Source organism: Mustelus asterias, unplaced genomic scaffold (assembly GCF_964213995.1).
Source record: "Mustelus asterias unplaced genomic scaffold, sMusAst1.hap1.1 HAP1_SCAFFOLD_243, whole genome shotgun sequence".
NCBI lineage: Eukaryota > Metazoa > Chordata > Chondrichthyes > Carcharhiniformes > Triakidae > Mustelus > Mustelus asterias.
Genome location: NW_027590214.1, coordinates 573873 through 600310, shown reverse-complemented (window position 1 = coordinate 600310; position 26438 = coordinate 573873). Strand labels below are relative to the sequence as shown.

Below are 26438 nucleotides of genomic sequence, written 5' to 3'. Positions count from 1 at the left end.
GATTAGCCGACAAAAACATGCTCACAGCTCTCATTGAGTTTGTATACTTACTTAAGGTTCCATATGTAAGAGGCTCGTCTATAAGTATATTTTGGGAATGAATCATGTTTTTATGTCGCTGCATTGTTTTATACTTTCTGGATGTTGCTTGATCATATTAGAAAGTAGTTGTGTTCTATGTTATGAATCAAGCACTGCTGGGGGGAAAGGCCTTTTTTTTTTGTTTTTGAATGCATTTCTTATCAATAAAAATTTTGGTGTGGCGCGAGCAGATTTTTATTCCGAAAGTGCGGCCCAGTGAAAAACGTTTGGGAGCCACTGTCCTCGCGAAACGGCTTCAGCCCCAGAGGACGATTGCTCAAGAATATAAAGAGCTCGGAGGGTGATTCACAGAACCTTTATAGTGCAGAAGGAAGCCATTCGGCCCATCTAGCCTGCACCAGCAGTATTTCCACCCAGGCTCGATCCCTGTAATCCCATATATTTACCCTGTTAGTCCCCTGATTCTAAGGGCAACGTAACATGACCAATCAATCTAACACGCACATCTTTGGATTGTGCGCCGGGTGCTCGGTTTTCTTCCACACACGCAGACAGAGGGAGAATGTGCAAACTGCACACAGTCACCCGAAGCCAGAACTGAACCTCGGGCCCTGGTACTGCGAGGCAGCAGTGCTAACCACAAAAGGCACAGTTGTCCTACCGATATCATTCACTGAGTCACCTGTCCGCAGTTAAGCAAGAGTTGGGTGTTGAGAATAGTGGTTCCACTGAGATTAGAACTCGGATTGTTGGATTCAAAGTCCAGAATGCTCACCGTTACACCATGGAACCAACAGGGCGCCAGCTGAAAGCAGGAGGTCTTTCACCCCGATCTCACACATACACACTCTTGCTCAATTATTGCCAGGCTCCAGTCGAAGGGTTGATGTTGTTTGACACCAACTGCTCCTTTGATTCGACAGAGCGTCAAAGAGTGGCGAAAGATGAAAAAAGAAAAACACTGATGCTGCAAGCATCGGGCGCCAGAGTCTCAGCAAAGTGCATTGACAAATTGTCCTCTCGATTCGCACTTGGTGAAAAATGTAAACGAAATGTTCTTGAGAAAATCAATTATCAGCATTGGCGAAGGAAAGGAAGGTTCCGCCGAGATTTGCACTCAGATCGCTGGATTCAAAGGACAGAGAGCTCACCATTACACCGCGGAACACAGAACACGTCAAGGAACTGCAAATGACCTGCGAAACCTGACTATTTCTGGAGATATCTCCCGAAAGCTCTTGCGGTGAAATGATTTGCTGTAGATTTGGGGCACTCTGTCTTCTGAGCGTTTCTGCTTTCAACGGTGGCGCATAACGATACGTTGTTGTCACACTTGCTGTTGCTGTCACACCGAATGAAAGAGATCAAATTCTTCGAGTGACCATTTGCCAGCGGTGGGCGCGTTCTGGGATATGTGGTGTACCAGAGAGCGCTCTGGAATCTGAATCCAACAGCCCGAGTTTGCATCGTGGCGGAGCCTTGCTTTTTTTTGCTAAAGCCTATGATGGGTTTGCAGGAGGGCATTTTATTTTAAATAGTCAGAAAGTGGAAATCTAAACATTGACGAAATCTCAGCAAATTCCACGGCAATCAAATTGCAGACGCTGCAGCGGATGCCTCTCCTGGTGTCATTGCATCAGCCCCAGAGGATGATAGCTCAGGAATACAATGCGCTGAGAGGCAGGGAAGCCACTGTAGACAGGGGGGTCCATCTTCATGTGTCGTGTCATTCACTCACTCATCTGTCCCAATTTAAAGAGTTCGGAAGCGAGAGGCCAGAGTGCGATCCGTTACACCATGGAATCGACAGCACTGTGACCGAAGACACAAGACTTTTCTCCCAAAACACACACACGTACCTACACTCGCTCTCTCTCTCTCACACACACACACACACACACTTGCACAATAATTGCTGGACTCCATTCGAATGGCTGTTGCTGTTTGGCACCAGCTGCTCCTTTCTTTCGACAGAGGAGTTAAAGAGAAGATAAAATATGAAAAGACATTGACGCGGCAGGCATCTGGCGCCAGAGGCTCAGCAATGCGCATTGTAATAGCAGTTGAACTGGCTGACAAATTGCCCTCTCGATTCGTACTTTGTGAAAAAATTGAACGAAACGCCCTCCGGCAAATCAACCATCAGCATTGACTAATTAAAGCAAGGTTCCGCCGAGATTTGAACTCGGATCGCTGGATTCAGAGCCCAGAGTGCTCACCATTACACCACGGAACCCAACACGCAATAACAGCCCGCAAATAATCATGCAATACCTGTGCCAGTTTGAACAGCAGTGAGAAAAACCATTCCCATTCCCCAATTCCGTCAATTACCCACAGCAATTCATATTTACATTGCCCTTGCTGTTTCCTCCTAAAATAATGAGTACTCTACCTTCAACTGCATTGAATTTCACTGCAGCTCACCACATTCAAAGGGCAATGTGAGCATCGACCTGTTATAAACTTTATTGTAGTAAATCCAGTGAACAGCGTTAGCTGTTCACCTTCTGTTTTCGTCACATTGGAAGCCAGTGTGAAAATGTGAACAATTTCTAACCTTAACAGACAGGAAGGAGAGTGTGACTGTGGATAATTGGCACTGTGCACATTGCTGTAATCAGTATCTGGGGGAATCGGGCAGGTGGGATCCTGGTCAACTCGTGGTGAGGGGTCGGCGTTTTCAGGGTCGCAGACTGGCTTCGATGGACTAAGATTTTTTTGCAATGAAAAAAAAACTTGAAGTACTTCCTGATCGATAGCAGCTCTGTCAGAATCAGTGGAGTGAAATTTGTAGTTTTGCTTGCGAACTGGAAATGTCACATGTGCAACAGGTCAAGGACAAACACAGAGAGTGAAGGACAGTGATAGGTTGTAAGGTTCTGCCGATAGAGATCGTGATGCAAGGTAACGTCAGGGTGTTAATGGGCCAGATTTAACCGTTTACACTGACAAAAATATCACGCATTTCTGGATAAAAAGTCCCAGGCTAAGAAGAAAACTTCTCACCGAATGAACATTAAACTCTTTCACCTTTATTGATTGCAGTTTTCATTCAGACACTGAGGTCAACAAAGCGGGATGGAAAAAGATTCAGTTTGATTGGTGACGCTGCCGGAGGGATGGAGAGCTGGAGTTCACCCAGGAAAGCAGCAAAGTTTAAACACGATGGAGCCTAACGTGGGGCTGCAACCAACGATTCTGAAATTACATCTGATATGCTACGACTAAGCTAACCGTCCTCCTGCTGTAGCGATGCTTGCACCCTTTCTTAACATACGTGAAGCCAAACGCTGTTTCCATCTGGTGCCTCAGCTTGTTCTGAATTCAAAGTTTACAGTTAACCGATCAATAAAATCCCCACCGTTACATTGCATTCCTCTCAGTCAGCAGTAACATCATTCCCATCTTCTATTTATTTGCTGCACCTCCTTCCAAACATTACAAACTCCTCTTACATCTTTCACTCTGATCTTTTCTCTGAAACATTTCATGATTAAACTTTTGAACTATTGTGGATAATTTTGTGACGCTAAAAAGCTGTTCATTTCCAAGGGGGAGCTAAAGCACATTGACGCACACAGAGAAACCCAGACACATACACGCACCCAGCGTGACAGAGGCCGAAGGAGAGACAACACACTGAAAACAAAACCTGGCTCCTTCTCTCTTCCATTTCTGACTGCAGGTTCCGTGATGCTTTTGTGAATGAACGGAAATGTGCAACCGCCCGAGTGTTTGGGTGGATTTGATTCAATTCGCTGTGTGGACACAGAGTTAAAACCAGGAATAATCAGAAGCGGGAAATCCCAATGGATTTAAACTCCATCACGTTAACCAACCGGCCACGATGACTGGCGCTCTGAGCTATGAAGCCAACCGCATGTCCATTTTAACAGTTACTCTACTGTAATCAGTGGAACGAGCATCAGAGCGAAGATTTTGTGGGTAATATTTGATTCATAGAAAATGTCTGAGATGGAGAATACGAAGTTCAAAAATGTTAATGGAAAGGGGCAGAATTTGAAATGTGTCAGTTACTTTCAGTGATCACTGTCTGCCGTGAGTTTGCCGTGTGATTCTTCGTCAGAGCTTATTGCTGATGTTACATCTCTGACTTTTCCAACTCTAGTGCAAGTTCATCCAGCTGGAAGATTAATCTTGCTTCGCCCTTCACAGATGCTGTGAGGTGTGTTTGCAATCAATGAAGAATTATAGAAAGTTATTCACTCCATGGCTGGAAATCAATCCCGAACCACCGTACTGAATCCTGACCACGAAACTTCCAGTGAAGCTGATTTAAGAGATTTGCAATTAGTTGATCATCATCGCTTTAGTCATTGCTTCATTTCAGGCCACTTTCGCCTGAGACACATGCACTCAATCATGATATCAATTTATGATTCCGGTAAAACGCACCTCTTTCCTTGTGTTCAGATCCAATTATCCCCATAAACGGAGCAAATTCAAAATGTTCTACTTAGTTATCGACTGTTATAAACCCCGGGCCCAATGCGGTGAAAACACTGATTCGGCACCAATAGATCACCCGGACTCCACCATCACCAGCTCAATGTTGCACTTGTCCATCATTCCTTGTGTCAGTGAGTCCATCCTCTCTTGCTCTCTAACACATAGCTTCCGTTTTGTTCCCATACAGAGCAATTCCCGACTTAAATGCTGCAATAACTCAACAGTTCAATTAAAGTTTCGTGAGAAACGAGAATAATTCTGAAATATGAATCAGTGAGCAATAACAAGCATTTGGAAATGTTTCTACGCGGTCTTGAACCAGGAACGTTTCGCGTGTGAAATGAACGTGATAACCACTACACTGCAGAGACACAGCAGTCCTTGCAGCTGAAGCAGGTTTACTGGAGAAGCAACAAAACTGCTTCCACAATCCCGTTAGTTTCTCATTTTACATTGCCTCTTCTGGTTCCTCTCATCAAAATGAATGATAATACATTCCACTGCGAAACATTTTGGCGATCACGTGTTTGACCAACTTTATTCTTAACGTTTCAAGCAAATTAAGTGAGTATCTGACGGTGGGGGAATTTGAACCCAGTCCTCCACAAATAGCGCTATCCTCAATTTAGTGTCCTCGAATTCTCATCAGTGACACCATCAGAAGTGATTGCTACCAGAGCTGGTATTGGCAGTGAACAGAACCAATGAGGTGGGATTGGATCACATGTCCCGTTGAGTCTCCTCCGCCACTGAAGATCAAGACGTGTGCCCAGCTCAACAACCACCTCATCTCAGGAATCAATTCAATGAAGCTTGGTTCCACCCAGACATGGAGAGAATATAATGAATAAAAAAGAACAAAAGAGGGGAATAGGATAGAGAGACTGAGCGAGGGAACAACCGACGCAGATCTACAAAGAGAAAGAAAGAGACAGAGTCGGGAAGACACTGAACGGAAAAAATGCCAATTCCATTTGATTTGAATTAAAGAAAAAGAAAGTTGAAAGCATTGAAAACAGCAAATGCTATGGTCATAAAAATATATTCTGGCAATGGTGCTGAAGAATTCAGATTCAGATCTTACCGCAATCCGAGCTAAGCTGTTCCTACGGTACAACACTGCCATCTAACCGCCAATGCTACAATTTGCCCAAGATTGCCCGGTTTACAAATATCAGGTCAAATCCAACGCCGCAAATTACCATCAGTCTACTCCTGATCATCTGTAACGTGACGGAAGGGGCAATAAACAATGATATCAGGAGGAACTCCAATTCAAACTGGAGGAACATCGCCCGATCTCCCGATTCGGCACTGACTGCGTTCCAGACTTAACACTGAATTCAACAACTTCAGAGCATCTCCTTTCCTCCATCCTCACCCAATTTCCATTTATTTTGTTTTATTTCGTTTGATCTTATTTATTTATTTTTATTGTTTTATATCTTCTTTTATATATATATTTATTTTTTTAATTTCCATGTATTGCATTGTTTATTTAAAATCTCACTTTCCATTTTGTTGCTCCCTCTCCCTCCACCCCACTCGGGCCGTCTCTTACATTTCCTTTGTTCTGCCGTTTACACATTCTGGTCTCTTAATGGGCGGCCAGCAGCACCCTTCTCAGCCATGATCACCACCATTAAAATTCTCTTTTTCTTAATTTATATGCAGCACCTTTGTCACCCACCCCACACCCATATCCCTCACCATTACAGTATAAATCTCGTCCAAATTTCTTTGTCTTCAGCTCTGACGATGGGTCATCCAGATTTTGAACGTTAGCTCTATTCTCCCTTCACAGGTGCTTTCAGACCTGTTGAGATTTTCCAGCGTTTTCTGTTCTTGTTTTAGATTCCAGCATCCACAGTAAATGTATTTATTCAATAGACACTTGTCAGACAGACTTGTCCCTGGTATACAAAAAAATGCTAAAATGGAAACAAAGCGCCAAGTTAGCATGGATAGGTTAGATTAAAACACTTGCAGACAGTTTTCTTGGTGATCTCGTGGTGAGGATTTGGCGCTTTCACCGCAGCGGTTCGATTCCTGGTCAGGGAATCAAGCTTTATTGTTTTCTTGCAGCACATGATTTAAGTGGAGTTGGAATTACTTCCTGATCGAAAACAGGAGTGATATTGGTGCCAGTTTCAACAGTACAGAGAAAAATACGTCCCATTCCACAAACCCGTCAATTACCCACAACAATTTGAATTCGCATTGCCTCTTTTGGTTCCTCCAGTCAAAATGAATAATGAGATATTCTCGTAGAATCCCTATTGTACAGAAGGAGGTCGGTCGGCCCATCGAGTGCGCACCGACAACAATCCCATCCACGCCCTATTCCCGGAAACCCACATGTTTACCCTGATAGTCCCGCTGACAGGCGGGTCAATTTAGCATGGCCAAGCAACCGAACTCACACATGTTTGGAAAGGAAACCGGAGCACACGGAGGAAACCCACGCAGACACGGGGAGAACGTGCATACTCCGCACAGAGTGACCCGAGAAATTTAACCTGAGCCACTGGCGCTGTGAGGCATCATTGCTAACCACTGTGAAACCATGCCGTCCTATTCTACTGCATTTAATTTTACTGCAGTGTTAGTACCAACCTGTGATAAACCATTTTGTGGTAATTCTGCTGATCAACATTAACTTATCAGCGTTAATGGACGGTGGTTTCCAGCCCCAGGTTGGGGGCCACTGTTTGTATAGAAGGAGGTTTGTACAGAAGAAGCAACTTTGCTGCTTTTCTGGGTGAACTCCAGCTCTCCATTCCTCCGGCAGCGTCACCGTTCAAACTGAGTCTTTCCCCATCCCACGCTGTTAATCTCAAAGCTCCTGCCTTCTGAGTGAAAACTGCCTCCACTTCACTGGAGGTCGGAGAGTTACAATTAGAGGTCTTCTTGTCACTGAGTCCGAGATTTGGACCCAGACCTGCGAGGTATTTGTGTCAGTGGAAACAACAAAACCTACTCCATCAACAGCCAGATCTTAGCCCACATCACCATCTATATCGTCAGCGCTTTGTATCCTATTTCTCTCTCTTTTTTTGTTCTTGGCATGTGACATTTCCAATTCAGACACAAAAGAGGAAATCTACCTACCACTGATTCCCACAGAACTGGTACAAACCTGGAAGGAACGCAGGATTTTTACGCAACAGTCAACCTACTTTCCCTGACCGGGAATCGAACCCGGGCCGCGGCGGTGAGAGCACCGAATCCTAACCACTAGACCACCAGGGAAGCTGGCCCAAGCTCTTTAAAAGATTGATTTATCCATGAGCCTGTTGCCTTTTATTTTTATTTCAGACTTTTTATTCACCAAAAACAAGTTTCTCCTTTAAATTGTCATGTTTAGATCGAACCCAAGGTACTGTTTAGCCAATGAAAACAACGAATCCTGTTAGATGCAACATGAAATCGACCGTGAGGTGAAATAGTCCCGCAAGCTGGTCATGTGGCACTTCCAATTTCCAAAACCCACCAAACTGATCGCTGTGGCTTCTGTCGGGGGGGGGGGGGGGGGGGGGGGGGAGAGCTCCGCACTGCACATGCGCAGCTTCCCCTCTCCCTTGGACATGCGCAGCCCCAGGCCTTGGGGGAGTGGACAGATTCAATCTACCTCCTGTCCTCAGCATTCCTCCTGTGGGATAGTAACTGTTGGACTGCTTTTGTTAAACTCGTTCTGTGATTTTAAAGGGTTCAGTAGTGCAATCGACACAGTTAAACAGTCCTTAAAAGAGGCCAGCATCTGTGAGTAAAACACTTTCTTTTCTCCCCCTTTCAGGTGAGGAATTCCCACTCACCTGAAGAAGGAGCTTATGGCTCCGAAAGCTTGTGGCTTTGCTACCAAATAAACCTGTTGGACTTTAACCTGGTGTTGTTAAACTACCCAGGACAGGAAGCAGTGAGCATGGATCTGTCAATCAGCCTCAATCAGCACCTTCAGGAGAATTGGGAGGGTGAATATTAGATACAGCAGAGTGAGAATGGAGGGAGAGTGTGTGGGATGGAGATTTACAGCTTTTGGGGAATGAGAGAGGAAAGAATGTTCCATAGAAACTAGAATTGTCTGTTCTGAATTTCTATCCTGTGCTGACATTGTTGAATTTTTCAAACTCGTATACAGGATATGAGAAGGTGAGGATTAACAGACCAAAATCTTGAAACAAACATCACACCAGCATCTGACACCCTCACTCAATTCATCAAACCTGAATATTATCAGCCTTTGAATCTAGAAGGAGAAATGTTTCTCCCTTCTGTCTGCGAAAACAGGTCTTTAATATCAATGTGACTGGAAAAGCACCAAGGCACAGATACACCCGAGTGAGAGTGTTCCAGTGCACTGAGTGTGGAAAGAGCTTTAACCAGTTACACAGCCTGAAAATACATCACAGCATTCACAGCGGGGAGAGACTGTACCCGTGTTCTGTGTGAGATTTAACTGATTGTTTAACCTGGAGAGTGACAAGGACACCCGCACCATGGAGAAACCGTGGAAATGTGGGGACTGTGGGAAGAGATACAGACCCCCCTGTGACCTGGAAATCCATCGACGCAGTCACACCGGGGAGAGGCCATTTACCTGCTCTGAGTGTGAGAAGTGATACATTCAGTTATCCCACCTGCTCAGACACAAAGTCACTCACAGCAATGAGAGACCCTTTAAATGTTCTGACTGTGGAAGCGGCTTCAAACATGCTGCGGATCTGAGAGAGCACGAGCGCATTCACACTGAGGAGAGACCGTTCAGCTGCTCTCACTGCACAAAGACATTCAGAACATCATCCAACCTGCGGCAACACCAGCGAGTTCACACCGGGGAGAGACCGTTCACCTGCTCTGTGTGTGGGAAGGGATTCACTCAGTCATCCAGCCTGCTGAAACACAAAGTCACTCACACCCAGGAGAGACCCTTTAAATGCTCTGACTGTGGGAGAGGCTTCAAAAGCTCAGGTGAACTGATGTCCCACAAACGCTTTCACACTGCAGAGGGACTGTTCACCTGCTCTGTGTGTGGGAAGGGATTCAATCGGTCATCCCACCTGCAGACACACCAGAGAGTTCATACTGGGGAGAGACCATTCACCTGCTGTGTGTGTGGAAAGGGATTCACTCAGTCATCCCACCTACAGAATCACAAAGTCACTCACAGCAATGAGAGACCCTTTAAATGCTCTGACTGTGGGAGCAGCTTCAAAAGTGCTGCGGATCTGAATATCCACCAGCGCATTCACACTGAGGAGAGACCGTTCAGCTGCTCTCACTGCACAAAGAGGTTCAAAACCTCATCCAATCTGCGGGTACACCAGCGAGTTCACACTGGGAAGAGGCCATTCACTTGCTCTGTGTGTGGGAAGGGATTCACTCAGTCATCTGGTCTGACAACACACAAAGTCACTCACAGCAATGAGAGACCTTTTAAATGCTCTGACTGTGGGCGTGGCTTCAAAAGTGCTGCGGATCTGATGATTCACCAGCGCATTCACAGTGAGGAGAGACCGTTCAGCTGCTCTCACTGCACAAAGAGATTTAAAAGTTTATCCAATCTGCGGAAACACCAGCGAGTTCACACTGAGGAGAAACCATTCCCCTGCTAATCCCTCTAACCTACGCATCCCAGGACACTAAGGGCAATTTTAGCATGGCCAATCAACCTAACCTGCACATCTTTGGACTATGGGAGGAAACCGGAGCAGCCGGAGGAAACCCACGCAGACACGAGGAGAATGTGCAAACTCCACACAGACAGTGACCCAAGCCGGGAATCGAACCTAGGTCCCTGGAGCTGTGAAGCAACAGTGCTAACCACTGTGCTACCGTGCCACCCCATGAAGCTTCTTGTAGTTTAATTGTGAATGTCAGTGCTGGAGAAATGCTATGTCTTAAATTGTATTCCCTTTTTAACTTAAAGAGAAATAGTCACTTTCCTTCGACACACACAGATTAGTGTGGGTTTGATTATCAGTTTCTGTCATGGTGTTGTTGTGATGTATTTTCTGTTACTTTTATTTCTTATGAAAATAAAATAAAAATGGTATTTTGTAATGTGTATGTTGCTTCCTGAGCTTTAGCACACCTGTCACCTTTCTGCGTAGATTTTCTATGTTCTGTAATAATTGTATTAGTTTAAGTTTGTGTAGCTCTTGTACTTTTAGTTATTTGTCTTTCAGTAACTTGCTTCAGGCGTCAGCAGTCACTGAGAAATGAAACATCACACCTCAGATGTAGCAGTGAGGTCGATGAGCCTGAGGAACATCAATCATCAGGAAGTGACACCACACGTCCTTTTATTACAAGGAAGCAGACACACAAATTATCTTGTGTGTAGGGCAAGGGGGAACAGTGGGAGGGGGCGGGGCTCCCGGGTCCGCGCGCCTGAACCCAGAGTGATTGCTATTGGCCGATTCAGGCAGGGCTCCATTGTGCCGTCACAATGACTCGAGGGGCGTTCCCAGCACACAGTGTCCCATTGGCAGCAATATCACTGGTTACAGAAGCAAAACACTGCGGATTGGACACCAGCTCAGCGCGGCTGGCGGTCAAAGCCCCGCCCACCCGCACGTGTGCTCGGGTTCCGCCCCCTCATTGTCTCCATGCAGCAGATTGACCAATGGCAACGCGTGGAGGACCGGATGGGCGCTGGTCCTCCAGCCAATCAGAGTCCGGGCTTTGTATCAATGACCGCGTGGAGCTCCCTGTGGACCTGAATGTGGGGGTTCGATCAGTAAGTTTGCTGATGGTCCAAAAATTGGTGATGTGGTAAATAGCGAGGAGGAAAACCTTAGATTACAGGATGATGTGGACGAGCTGGTTAGATGGACAGAACAGTGGCAAATGTAATTTAACCCCCTAAAGTCCGTGGTGAGGCATTTTGGGAGGACTAACAAGGCAAGGGAATAGACAATGAACAATAGGACGCCAGGAAGTGCAGAAGACCAGAGGGACCTTGGGGTGCATGTCCATCAGAGCCTGAAGACAGCAGGACAAATTGATAAAGTGGTTAAGAAGGATATGGGATTCTTGCCTTTTTTAACCGAGGCATAGAATATTAGAGCAAACAAGTTATGATTGAGCTGTATTAAAAACTAGAGTACTGTCTGCAATTCGGGTTGCCACATTTTACCAAGGATGTGATTGCGCTAGAGAAGGTGCAGAGCAGATTCACCAGGATGCTGCCTGGGCTGGAAAGTTTCAGCCATGAAGAGAGGCTGGTGAGGCTGGAATTGTTCTCCCTAATTCAGAGAAGGCTGAGGGGGCCCTGATTGGGATGTACAAAAATATGAACCCTTAGTTCAAGTAACTTTAGTAGCTGGGTCAACATCCAGATTTAAGGTGAGGGGCAGGAGATTTAGAGGGGATTTGAGGGAAAAGATTTTCACCCAGAGGGTTGTGGAATCGGAAACTTACTGCCTGAAAGGGTGGTAGAGGTGGGAACGCTCAACATTAAGAAGCATTTAGATGAGCACTTGAAATGCCATCGCTTACATGGCTACTACTGACCAAATGGTGGAAGGTGGGATTAGAACAGATCGATGCTTGAGAGCTGGCACAAATTCGATGGGCCAAAGGGCCTCTTGCTGTGCTTTAAAACTCTGAGGACAGAAATATGACCCGTGTTGTTATGTGATAAATATCGGATGGTTCTGCAATAAAGTACATTTATTATTATTTCTAGTCTTGTAATATAGTACTGTAGCTACGTCATATATTTCCAGTCAGAGTCATTACAGCACAGGAGGAGTTCATTGGACAACTCCAGTCCCTGCTGAGCAATTCTGTCAGTCTGGAGTGGGTCCCATTCTGTAACCCTGCAGCACCCATCCAATCACATTCAAAATTACTGACCATCTCTGCTTGACTCCCCTCATAGGCAGCAAGGTCAAGAACATGACCAATCACAACCCCCTGTATCTTAACCAATTTACAGATTTAGTGGAATGAGTGGGGAAAGAATGTTCCTTAGAAACTAGAATTTTACTTCTGAATTTTGATTCTGTATTGACGGTGATTTCTGCTGCAACTCCTTTACAGGATATCAGAAGGTTAAGATCCATAGACGGAAATCCCAAACCAAACATCACATCAAGATCTGACAGTCGCTCAATTCATCTGGACCTCAACATCATCGACCTTTGAATCTAGAAGGAGAAATATTTCTGTTTTTTCTGCTTCAGAAGGTTTAAACATCAGTGTGACTGGAAAGCACCAAGACACACACACACCAGAGTGAGAGTGTTCCAGTGCACTGAGTGTGGAAAGAGCTTTAACCAGTTACACAGCCTGAAAATACATCGCAGCATTCACAGCGGGGAGAGACTGTACCCGTGTTCTGTGTGAGATTTAATTGATTGTTTAACCTGGAGAGTCGCAAGGACACCCGCACCAGGAAGAAACTGTGGAAATGTGGAGACTGTGGGAAGGGATTCAGTTTCCCATCTCAGCTGGAAACACATCGACACAATCACACTGGGGAGCGGCCATTCACCTGCCCTGTGTGTGGGAAGGGATTCACTCGGTCATCCAATCTGCTGAGTCACAATCTCACTCATACCAATGAGAGACCCTTTAAATGCTCTGACTGTGGGACTGGTTTCAAAAGGTCTCAGGATCTGGTGTCCCACCAGCGCATTCACACCGGGGAGAGACCGTTCAGCTGCTCTCACTGCCCAAAGAGGTTTAGAAGGTCATCCCACCTGCTGTCACACCAGCGCATTCACACTGAGGGGGGACTGTTTAGCTGCTCTCACTGCACAAAGCAGTTTCGAACATCATCCAACCTGCGGAAACACCAGCAAGTTCACACCGAGGAGTGGCCGTTCACCTGCTCTGTGTGTGGGAAGAGATTCACTCTGTCATCCAATCTGCTGAGACACCAGCAAGTTCACACTGGGGAGAGGCCGTTCACCTGCTCCGAGTGTGGGAACAGATTCACCCGGTTATCCAGCCTGCAGAGACACAATGTCATTCACAACAGCGAGAGACCCTTTAAATGCTCTGACTGTGGGAGCGGATTCAAAAGGTCTCAGGATCTGATGGATCACCAGCGCACTCACACTGTGGAGAGACCATTCAGCTGCTCTCACTGCTCAAAGACATTTAGAAGATCATCCCACCTGCGGAATCACCAACGAGTTCACACGAGGGAGCGGCCATTCACCTGCTCAGTGTGTGGGAGGGGATTCACTCAGTCATCCAGCCTGCAGAGACACAAAGTCACTCACAGCAATGAGCGACCCTTTAAATGCTCTGACTGCGGGAAAGATTTCAAAAGGTCTCACCAACTGTTGGTCCACCAGCGCATTCACACTGAGGAGAGACCATTCAGCTGCTCTCACTGCACAAAGAGGTTTACAACATCATCCTACCTGTGGGAACACCAGCGAGTTCACACCAATGAGCGACCCTTTAAATGCTCTGACTGTGGGAGTGGCTTCAAAAGGTCTCAGGATCTGGTGTCCCACCAGCGCATTCACACTGAGGAGCGACTGTTCACCTGCTCTCACTGCCCAAAGAGCTTCAGAACTTCATCCAACCTGCGGAAACATGAGCGAGTTCACACCGGAGCGAAACCGTTCACATGCTCTCTGTGTGGGAAGGGATTCAGTGATTCATGCAACCTGCGAGAACACCAGCGAGTTCACACCGGGGAGAGGCCATTCACCCGCTCTCAGTGTGGGAAAGGATTTAGTGATTCATCCCTCCTGCTGAGACACCAGCGAATTCACAAGTGATTACTGGTGTTGGATTCTGCTGTTATTGCTGCTGTTAATCACATCCAGGACTGAACAGTGTTCATTCTGACAGTTGGTGAAGTGGGAGGGTCGGAGGGTTTCTTTCTGCTGGACTGGCCAGTCTCCCAACTTTGCTTCCAATGGGCTGATGCTCTTTGAGCCTGGGAGAGCACATTTCCACTGAAATGATCCACAAAAACTGATGAAGAACATTTTTTTATCCTGGATAGTAAAGAGTGCTTTTCCTACGACTAAGGTAGATTTAAAATAAATACAGAAAGAACTGAAAAAACGCAGCAGGTCTGGCAGCATCTGTGGAGAGAGAAACAGAGTTAATGTTTCACGTCCAATGTAACTCTACTTCAGAACTAAAGAGAGGGAGAAATGTAATGGGTTTGATGCTGCTGAGAAAGGGGGGAGGGGCAGGGAGAACAAAAGGGAAAGTCAGGGATTGGTTAGAGGGCGGGTGAGATTAAATGACAAAAATGTCCCGGAACAAAAGGCAAAGGGAGAGGTAATGGTTGTTGGAAAGAAACAATAAGAAGTTTTAACAACAGCAGGTTAAAGTCCAACAGGAACCTGGTGTTGTTAAAACTCTTCATGTGTTTACCCCAGTCCAACGCCGGCATCTCCACATCGTAAAGAAACAAAGCATTGGCCCAGAGTAAGTGTTAATGGTAGAATAAAGGACAGCTCTGTCTGGAAGCAAAAAAACATGAAAACAAGATGCAGACTGGCACTCAGCAAATAAAAAACAAATCAAAATGTAGGAGAGAGTTCAGGGTGTGAAGTTGTTGAACTCAATGTTGAGTCCAGAAGGCTGTAAAGTGCCTCATCGGAAGATGAGGGGCTGTTTGTCCAGCTTGTGTTGGGCTTCTCCGGAACATTGCAGCAGGCCGAGGACAGAAATGTGAGCGTGAGAGCAAGGTGGTGAATTCTAATGGCAAGCAAGCGGAAGGTCAGGGTCATGCTTGTGGACTGAGCGGAGGTGTTCCACAAAGAGGACAGGGAACAGGCTACAGATGAATTAAAGAGAAACCATTTGTGTCCAGAACATTGTGAACATCCTTTTACTCTGGTTGTCTTTGATCCTCAAGTCATTTTCTGTTTGTTTTAACCATGTTCTGTTTCATTAATAAACTTTTATCAGTAAAAATTTGATTTTGCTGGACTTTTTCTGACTATATTGATGCACTTTCGGGAAAGCAGGTGAGAGGGGTTGGCAGGCTCTTTAACAGAAAGTGACTCCCTCTAAGGTAATTGGCAAAGGAGCCAGAGGGGGAGATGAGATTTTATTTTATTGTTTGACACAGCGAGTTGTTCTGATCTGCCTGAAAGCAGATTCAATAGAATCTTTCCAACGGGTAAAGACTTGAATGGGAAGAATTTGCAGGGCTGTGGGGAAAGAACAGAGCAGGTGGATGAATCAGAGAGTCCTTTCAAAGAGATAGCAGGGGCACGATGGGCTGAATGGACTCCTCCTGCAGCCTGTCATTCTCAGCCTCCTGCTTCTGTGCAGGTTAAAAGGGACAGATTTCAGTGCAGCCTTTTCCCTGTATCTGTATTTAAAGAGACAGGTTTCTCTTTCGCTCTGAGAGACAGATATAACAATTGGTTGGAGGCCCATTTCCCACTCAGTCCTCCCTGTCTCTCTATTAGTGCGATCCCCATGGCAGTTTCCCAACTGGGGCGCAGGCCTCGTTATTCTCAGCTAAATTCAGCCCTCAGCTCCGTCGCCTGGCTCTCATTGACACGAGCAATAGAGAGACAGAAAGGTGCCCCAGGCTCAAATGGGAAGTCGAAACTTGGGGCTTTAAATGAATTATTAAGATCTCTGTAATGATCAATAATTTAAAGAAATGAATTTAAACCCATTGAGTAAATGAAAGAATCACAAGACAAAACTTCAAGTTTTATGACTTTTACTCCGACAAACTGGAAGCAACAATGAGTAAACACTTTTTGTAGAAACATAGCTCTTAAGCTGTAAAGTTGAACTTTGCCCTTTTCCTCTCAACACACTCAAATATCCCACTCAATGCTTATGTTTTACTCTGCCTTGGAATGTTGACACTCAATTCTCCAAGAATGTGTCCGGCAAGGTGACTTTTCACTCCCCAAGAGTGTATTTCCATTGTTTTCCTTTTCCAGTCTGGCAACCTTTAATCCCAGAACTGAATTTCACAGTGATGGTTTTAACACAAGCAAGGTGAATCTTCCAGCCTTGCTTCACAATTCTCAGGAAATTGCGACCACCATTCGACATCAGAGCAGAAGTCGGCCATTTGGCCCTTTGAGTTTGCTCCACCATTGATTGAGATCATGGCTGATCTGTTTGTGTTGCATTCCACACTGTCATTCTACAGCCGATACTTTAGATTCCCTTATCCAACAAGAATTGGTATAAAGGCAAAATTCTGCTGCTGCTGGAATCTGAAACATAAACAGAAAATGCTGGACAATCTCAGCAAGTCTGACAGCATCTGCAGAGAGAGAATAGAGACAACATTTTGAGTCAGGATGATTCTTTGTCAGAGGTGAATACAAGGAAAATCGGACAAAATTTATCCTGTGAGGGTCAAGAATTGGGAAGCAATTATTAAACCTCCTCTGAACCACTTTCAATGCGTTTGTATCATTTCTTAAATAGGAGACAAAGCTGCACCCAGTGTTCAAGATGCAGTCTCAGCAACGCCCTGTATAACTGAAGTACAACATCTTTACTTCTTTGTTCAATTTCTCTCATAATAAAGGATTGCATTCCATTTGTAAGAAGTTTAATCTATTTGTATTGAGATTTATGGAGTTCTCTTGTTTACAATAACCTCCCTAATCATAAATCACACCAGGTTCCAGTGTCTTAACCATGTGGCAAGAAAGAACACTTTAAATGGTGAATTCAGAAAGTTAATTAACCATTAAAAATGTAACAAGTCAGAAAGATAAAAAACAGAGTGTCGATTAACAGTTAATAGAGAAAGCTTAACATTAACAATTGAACAGACTTCTCTCCATCCCTCTCAGACCAGGACATGAAGTGACCGCTCCAAAAACATGGATAACTTGTAAAACCAACAGCACTCAACACCTCTCAACACCTCTCTGTAAACATATCTCCCTCCACCTCTCTCTACCAAATTGGCTTCTCAAGACCACTTCTTTATACTTTAAAAATGTCGAAAGCCCATCTTAGCCAATTCCCATAAATCTTCAATTATAAACTAAAATAGACATGAGTTTTCAGATGATTTGAAAAGAAATGAACTGTCTGCTGAAAGGGTTAACTTTTCTACAGAACCTAAAGGGATGGGGAGTGACCAGAAAAAAATTGGCCCACAATAATACCACTTTACACAAGTATAAAAATCAAAACAAACTAGATTGTAAACTTCAGCTCTTAATTGTTTAGTTATATTCCATAACCGAATAATTTTAATTTGACCGTTTTTGTTCGGGATGGATAACTTCTGTTCTTTATAAACTGCTTCACTCATTTTGTTTATTCTACATGGGCTCGGAGAATCAGAACCCAGACTTTATCATCCTTATCCTTTTTCTCCCTTTGCCACCACTCCCTCTGTTTTGCGGGAGGGTCGTGGGGATTCCAATCAGACCGAATCATTTTATCATAAAAGTAAAATACTGCGGATGCTGGAATCTGAAACAACAACAGAAAATGCTGGAAAAGCTCAGCAGGTCTGACAGCATCTGTGGAGAGAGAATAGAGCCAATGTTTCAAGTCTGGATGACCCTTCATAAGAGCTGTTATGAAATGTCTTCCAGTCTCGAAACGTTGGCTGTATTCTCTAATAATTTTATCAATAAGTTTCTTGCTCTTAGTTTCCAAATAGCAGGTAAGAGACCTGTCCAGTACCCACTCGAGCTCTGATTTTTCACTGGCCATGCTTGGGTCGGATTATAGCCATTAGAATCTACTCTCAGAGATCTGCTTTTCAGTCCAGTGCTATTTGGAGTATACCGTCACTTCACTGACAAATGGGTCACATGTCCCTCACAGTTCTTATCACAAATTTGGGATAAAATCATTTAAACAATGCCCGAGAATGCTTTTTAACTTCTTAACTAACTATCTGCCACTGTTTGTTGATTGGTCAGACCTCCCGTTCACAGATTCGGGTATCTCAGCCGCTGAACATCAGCCGGTCCTGGAATAAGTTTAATTCTAACTCATTCTGAGTAAATATTCTCACCAGGTCCTCTGTCAGGACCCTGCTAAGCAGCTTTAATGGTTCATGATTGCAGAAACTGAGCAGTCACAGGAATGTGGTCAAGATAGTCCAGTCCCACAATGCCTCACATTCAATCTGCAGTCCTTCAATTATAACAGAATATGTGGCTGTTTGTAGCTGCCTCGGACATGGTCAACCCCAACACTGCCTTCTTCAACTGCTACAATGCCTGAGGTGTAAGTACACAGTAAGAAGTCTCACAACACCAAGTTAAAGTCCAACAGGTTTATTTAGTAGCAAACACCACTAGCTTTCGGAGCGCTGCTCCTTCGTCAGGTGAGTGGGAGTTCTGATCATACAAAATCCTGTTTTGTGAACAGAACTCCCATTCACCTGACGAAGGAGCAGTGCTCCGAAAGCTAGTGGCGTTTGCTACCAAATAAACCTGTTGGACTTTAACTTGGTGTTGTGAGACTTCTTACTGTGTTTACCCCAGTCCATCGCCGGCATCTCCACATCGTGTAAGTACATCCACAGTGATATTGGGGAGAGATTTCCAGCAACACATTCCAGACTTTCACTGGACTGTAGGTGGATATCAGATTGATATATTCCATTCAACCACACCCAAGGTGAGTTATTCCAATTCCTTTATTGTCCAGGACAATATATTCACAATATCTTTAAAACAGAAATTAAATATTCCCATTTGATTTCAGGTACTAACATATTCTGTTAGTTTGTTCTTTATTGTCGAGGTCAGGCTGGGGTTGTTCCCCTTGGAGCAAAGGAGGTTGAGGGGAGATTTGATAGAGGTGGACAAGATTCTGACAGGTTTAAATAAGGTGGACAAAGAAAAGCTGTTCCCATTAGCTGATTGGACAAGGACGAGGGGGTCACAGATTTAATGTTTTGGGTCAGAGATGTAGGGGGGGATGTGAGGAAGAATATTTTGATGCAGTGAGTGGTAATGACCTGGAACTTGCTGCCTACGGGGGTGGAGGAAGTGGAGACAATAAACAATTACAAAGGAAATTGGATGGGCGTTTGGGGGGTGGTTTCAAACAGAAATGCTGACTAAATATCTCTGAACTTCCCAACACCCTGTCACTCTGTGATCCTAGAGAAATTTGAAACCAGGTATTCGCAACAAGACTCAAAGAGCATTAGCCCATTGGAGGCCAAGTTGTGAGACTGGTCAGTCCAGCAGAAAGAAACCCTCTGACCCTCCGCATTGACTAACTGTGAGAATGAACAAAATGCAGTCCTGGATGTAATTGAGAGCAGAAATAATAACAGCAGAATCCAACCCCTGTGAACTTGTTGGTGCCTCAGCAGCTGTGATGAAATTCTGAACCCTTTTTATACACTGAGCAGGTGGACAGTTTCTCCCCAGTGTAACTTCACTGATGTCTCAACAGGTGGGATAACTGAGTGAATTCCTTCCCACACTGAGAGCAGGTAAACGGCCTCTCCCCGCTGTGAACTCGCTGGTGTGTCCGCAGGTCGGATGACCGAGTGAATCCCTTCCCACACTGAGAGCAGGTGAACGGTCTCTCCCCAGTGTGAACTCGCTGGTGTGTCCGCAGGTCGGATGACCGAGTGAATCTCTTCCCACACTGAGAGCAGGTGAACGGCCTCTCCCCAGTGTGAATTCGCTGGTGTGTCCATAGATTGGATAACTGGTTGAATCCCTTCCCACACTGAGGGCAGATGAACGGCCTCTCCCCAGTGTGAATTCGCTGGTGTCTCTGCAAAGTGGATAACACAGTGAATCCCTTTCCACACTGAGAGCAGGTGAACGGTCTCTCTCCAGTGTGAACTCGCTTGTGTGACTGCAGGTGGGGGAACCGAATGAATCCCTCCCCACACTGGGAGCAGATGAATAGCCTCTCCCCAGTGTGGTTGCGCCGATGAGCATCCAGCAGAGAGGGGTATCTGTATCTCTTTCCACAGTCTGCACATTTCCATGGTTTCTCCATGGTGCAGGTGTCCTTGCCCCTGCCTTGGGTGGACAATCAGTTGAAGCCTCGTCCACACACACAATACCGGTACAGTCTCTCTCCACACACAGAACACGGGTACAGTCTCTCCCCGCTGTGAATGGTGTGATATTTATTCAGACTGTGTAACTGGTTAAAGCTCTTCAGTCAGTGCACTGGAACACTCTCACTTGAATGTGGAAGTGTGCTGGTGCTTTTCCAGTCACACTGATGTTTGAAATCTTTTCAAATCTCCTTCCAGATTCAATGGCCGATGATATTTAGGTCCCAAGGAATATGACTCTGCCAGATCTCGACGTGACATTTGAGATTTTAGCCTGTGATTCCTCTTTCAATATCCTGTAAAACAAATTGACACAAGTCATCAGTGTCAGTACAGGGTCGAAACTCAGAACAGACAATTCCAGTTTCTATGGAACATTCTCTCTCATTCCCCAAAAGCTCTAAATCTCCATCCCACACACTCTCCCTCCATTCTCACTCTGCTGTACCTAATATTCACCCTCCCAATTCTCCTGAAGGTGCTGATTGAGGCTGATTGACAGATCCATGCTCACTGCTTCCTGTCCTGGAGTGGAGATGCCGGCGTTGGACTGGGGTAAACACAGTAAGGAGTCTAACAACACCAGGTTAGAGTCCAACAGGTTTATTTGGTAGCAAACGCCACTAGCTTTCGGAGCGCTGCTCCCTCGAAGACTCCATCGAGGGAGCAGCCATTATCCTGTCCTGGACACAGAGGGCTGAAAATCTCCATGCAGGCGGCCAGACAGATCTATGCCCTTATGACTGGACTAAAAATGTGTGGAATGTACAGACTGGATTCGCGACCTTACCCTTCAGTTGCTGCAAGTCCCCAATTTCCCCCAGAATGAGAAAAGAAATGGAAAGGGGGAGAAAAGAAAGTGTTTTACTCAGTTGTTGGCGAAATGAGGACATTTCAGTCTGTCTGAAGCTTGATTGATGTGGAGATGCCGGCGTTGGACTGGGGTAAACACAGTAAGATGTTTAACAACACCAGGTTAAAGTCCAACAGGTTTATTAATAAACCTGTTGGACTTTAACCTGGTGTTGTTAAACTTCTTACTGAAGCTTGATTGGCATTGTCACCAAGCCCGGGCTCTGATTGGCTGGAGGTCTCGACGGCTTCCGGTCTTCCAGCGCTGCCGATTGGCCAGAGCCATCAAACTTCGGCTCGAGGAAGTGCAGGGGGCGGGAAACAATCCCAATTATGTCACTGCAGAGGAGAGTGATTCTAATTGGCTGAATCAGACTAACACCCATTGTGGACGTCACAATGACTCAGAGGGGCGTTCCCAGCACTCAGCGTCCCATCGGCAGCAAAAGCACTGCGGATTGGACAACAGCTCCGAACCTCCAGAGGTCAAACTGCCCCCGGCCCCCACGTGGCGTCATTTCGGCCCCTTGTTGTGATTGGGCCCGGGTTGACCAATGGAAAGAGATGGCGTACCGGAAATGGGAATTATCCTGCAACCAATCACAGCGCAGTGTTTGTGCTCATGGCCGCACTCAGCTTTCCCCATTGTCTGAATGCGGAGCTCGTCAAGCTGCTCATTCCGGCCCAGCCAAGCGGCTGCTGCTCTCTCTGAATGGAGATTGAGCTGCACACAGACTCAGATTTCCCATTTACCGGTCCAGGCTGCGGGCGATCGAGGGGGCCGTCCATCCTGACTGTCTGCCCCTCTACCGCGGCTACGTTCGCGGCCAGGTGTCCCTGGAGAGGGAGCATGCGGTGTCCACAGGCGAGGTTGACGCTTTCCGCGCCCGCTGGGCACCGCAGGGGTTGGGGTGCATTATCGACCCTAATAATCACATTTTAATTTGATGTTTTTAAGTTTCCTTTGTACTTTGACTTCTGTTCGGGCTGTTCCCCCTCCTTTTTGGGGAGCTGCCCCTTTTACTTTGTCCTGATTTAATCTGAGTTTGTTTACTTGGTTTGGTTTGACCTAAAAAGAGGACAGACTCAGATTTCCACTTGTCTCCTGCATCTGCATCCTGGACACAGTTAAACAGTCCTTAAAAGAGGCCAACATCTGTGAGTAAAACACTTTCCTTTCCCCCCTTTCCATTTCTTTTCTCATTCTGGGGGAAATTGGGGACTTGCAGCAACTGAAGGGAAAGGAAGTGAATCCAGGGAGGCCACCCAGATCTCTCTCTGTTAAGAACATCCTTTGCTCCCTCAGCTTGACATTTATTTAAAAGTGAACTACTGCAGATGCTGGAATCTGAAACAAAAACAGAAGATGCTGGAAAATCTCAGCAGATTTGACATAGTGCAGTCCATCACGCAAAGCAGCCTCCCATCCATTGACTCTGTCGACACTTCCTGCTGCCTCGGGAAAGCAGCCAGCATAATCAAGCATCCCCCGCACCCTGGACATTCTCTCTCCCACCTTCTTCCATCGAGAAAAAGATACAAAAGTCTGAGGACACATACCAACTGACTCAAGAACAGCTTCTTCCCTGCTGCTGTCAGACTTTTGAATAGACCTACAGCGCATTAAGTTGATCTTTCTCTACACCCTAACTATGATTATAACACTACATTCTGCACCCTCTCTTTTCTTATATTCTGTGAATGGTATGTTTTCTTTCTACAGCACACGAAACAATACTTTTCACTGTGTCCCAATACACGTGACAGGAATAAATCAAATCAAAATCTATGGTCATCCTGACTGGAAATATTGGCTCTATTCATAGAATCCCTACAGTCCAGAAGGAGGCCCTTCAGCCCATCAAGTCTGTATTGACCACAATCCGACTCAAGCCTTATTCCCGTAACCCCACACTAGTCAATTTAGCAGAGCCAATCAACCTAACCCGCACATCTTTGGACTGTGGGAGGAAACCGGAGCACCCGGAGGAAACCCACACAGACAGTGACCCAAGGCTGGAATTGAACCCGGGACCTGGAGCTGTGAGGCAGCAGTGCTAACCACTGTGCCGCCCCAAAACTCAAATCAATTCTGGCAGCGGTGGGATTCGAACTCAGGCCCCTGCTGAGACTGCAGCCTTAATCCAGTGCCTTAGACCGCTTCACCACGGTGCCATTTCTCTCCCCACAGATGCTAAAAGTAAAAAACATTTATTTGTTAGTCACAAGTAGGCTTACATTCACACTGTAATGAAGTTACTGTGAAAATTCTCCAGTTGCCACACTCTGGCGCCTGTTCGATACACTGAGGGAGAATTTAGCAAAGCCGATGCACCTAACTTGCACATCTTTGGACTGTGGGAGGAAACCGGAGCACCCAGGGAAACCTATGCAGACACGGGGAGAATGTGCAAACTCCACACAGACAGCGACCCAAGTCGGGAATTGAACCTGGGTCCCTGGCGCTGTGAGGCAGCAGTGCTAACCACTGTGCCACCGTGCCTCCTCAGATGCTGTCAGACCTGCTGAGATTTTTCAGCATTTTTTGTTTTTGTGACACATTTATTTGTCTGACTAAAAGTATGGTCTCTTTCCTCTCTGACGGAGGGTAATCTAGACTCAAAACGTTGACTCTATTCTCTCTCCACAGATGCTGTCAGACTTGCTGAGATTTTCTGTTTCTGTTTCAAATTCCAGCATCCAGGTTCATTCGATTCATCAGGACCTGAGCATGGAAGGAAAAAGCACCATTCACACCAGGGAGAAACCATGGAAATGTAGGGACTGTGGGAAGGGATTCAGACGCCCGTGCGAGCTGGAAATCCATCGACGCAGACACACCGGGGAGAGGCCGTTTACTTGCTCTATGTGTGGGAAGGGATTCACTCAGTTAATTTGCCTTCAGAGACACCAGAGACTCCACACTGAGGAGAGGCCATTCATCTGCCCCATGTGTGGGAAAGGATTCACTCTCTCATCCCACCTGCTGAAACATCAGCAAGTTCACACTGACAAGAGAAAGTTTAAATGCTCCGACTGTGAGAAGAGCTTTAAAAACCCACATGGACTGAGGGAGCACCAGCGCATTCACACCGGGGACACACCGTTCAACTGCTCACTGTGTGGGAAGAGGTTCAGGACATCACCCCACCTTCAGATACACCAACGAGTTCATACTGGTGAGAGACCTTTTAAATGTCCAGAGTGTGGGAAGTGCTTCAAAGGTTCTGGAGATCTTCAATACCATCAACGTGTTCACACTGATGAGAGATCGTTCAGATGCTCTCACTGTGGAACTGGGTTCAGACGATTATTTGAACTCACTGTACATCAGCGCACTCACACTGGGGAGAGGCCGTTCATCTGCCCCCAGTGTGGGAAGGGATTCACTCAGTCCTCCAACCTGCTGACACACCAGCAGATTCACACTGAGAAGAGACCATTCATCTGCTCTGAATGTGGAAAGGGATTTGCGCGACCATCCAATCTGCTGACACACCAGCGAGTTCACACTGGGGAGAGACCATTCACCTGCTCCGAGTGTGGGAAGGGATTTATTCGATCATCCAATCTGCTGATACACCAGCGAGTTCACACCAATGAGAGACCCTTCTCCTGCTCTGAGTGTGGGAAGGGATTTATTAATTCGTCTACCCTGCAGGCACACCAGCGAATTCACACCGGGGAGAAGCCCTTCACATGCTCCACATGTGGAAAGTGTTTTAATCGATCATACAACCTGCTGGTGCACCAGCGAGTTCATAAATGACTGCACTGCTCTGCTCATCAGATTCAGGACTGAACTTTGCTCATTATGACACTGGGGAAGTGTTGATGATGCTGCTGCTAAGTACAGGAACTGGGCTTTGACAGAATTTGCATTGATATCACACTCTTCACAACCTCAGATCATCTCCGTGCGTAATCAGCCTCCACAAAGAGCAACATGATAATGAGCAGTGATGATCTGTTTTTAGGGAGATTGGGTGAGGGGTAATATTGCTCTCACAGGGGTGAACTCCCTGCTCTTGTTCAAAATAGTCACTATAGGATCTTAGAGAGCAGATGGGGGGGTCTTCAGTTTAACATCCTCATATCTCCTGATGTGGCTCAGAGTCACTGCTCCTGTAAAACCCTTTGGGATGTTTCTCATTGTCTGTAAGGAGTTTTATAAATGTGAGATCAAGGTGACATTGCAGATCTAGATGTGCTGGGTGAAGCTGAACCTGATGCTGCCCACAGCTGAGAACTGAACCCACCGGAGCCACCAACAACTATTGAAAAGCTGAGGTTTTTATAATCTCAGATACAGAATATAAAGAATGGCAAAGAATGACAAAAAGATCAGTAAGGAGAGGGAAATTAGAGTCTGAGAGAAGGTTAGCGAGAAATATAGAAACAGACAGTAAGAGTTTCTACAAGTCTCCACTGTGGAGGAAACAAATGACATCCTCAGAAATAACTGTGAATAAGGGAGTGAAAGGGAGAGAGGAACTTGACACAATTACAGGGAACTTATAACATGCTCCAGAGACGAGGAACTGAGAGAATTATTGTATCTCAAAGCTGACAATTCCCTTGTCTTGATGCACAATGTTCCAGGGTCTTACAGAAGTGGCTGCTGAAATAGTAGTTGCAATGGGTTTAATTTTCCAAAATACTCTGGATTCTGGAAAGATCCAATCAGATTGGAAAATAGAGAATGTGACTCCTCTATTCAAGAAAGGAGGGAGACAGAAAGCAGGAAACTGCAGGCCAATTAGGTTAACATCGGTCATTGGAAAAATTCTCGAATCTGTGATGAAGGAGGTTAAGGTAGGGCATCTCCTTATTAATGGATTCCAGCATTTCCCAATGATGGACATCAGACTCATCTTGAAAGAGAAAGAGTATCTGTAGTATCTTGGATGATGGTCTTGATCCAGTTTTGAACAAGTTGTTCACATTTCCTCTCATCCTGCTTTGTTCGAATGAAAAGATTCCCAGTTTCTCCTCATGGGAAAATGAAATTGGGACTAAGTTCGAAGATGGGTCACCCTGAGAAAACATTTCATTCCATAGTGATGGAGTGTGCTGCCTGAAAGCTTCT

At 45.7% G+C, this 26438-nt stretch overlaps 1 protein-coding gene and 2 non-coding genes across 3 annotated transcripts; 1 reads left to right on the top strand and 2 right to left on the bottom strand.

The window, feature by feature from the left end:
- The first annotated feature begins 1094 nt into the window (after positions 1 to 1094).
- Positions 1095 to 25118, top strand: LOC144485889 (uncharacterized). Its single transcript, XM_078203965.1, has 4 exons — positions 1095 to 1285; positions 4480 to 4642; positions 14043 to 14161; positions 24047 to 25118. The coding sequence occupies exons 1-4, from the start codon at positions 1095 to 1097 to the stop codon at positions 25116 to 25118; spliced, it is 1545 nt and encodes a 514-aa protein (XP_078060091.1).
- Positions 2207 to 2278, bottom strand: trnaq-cug (transfer RNA glutamine (anticodon CUG)). Its single transcript has one exon. It is a non-coding gene; the product is annotated as a tRNA-Gln (tRNA).
- trnae-cuc (transfer RNA glutamic acid (anticodon CUC)) lies at positions 7696 to 7767 on the bottom strand. The gene has a single exon. It is a non-coding gene; the product is annotated as a tRNA-Glu (tRNA).
- Positions 25119 to 26438: the final 1320 nt, after the last annotated feature.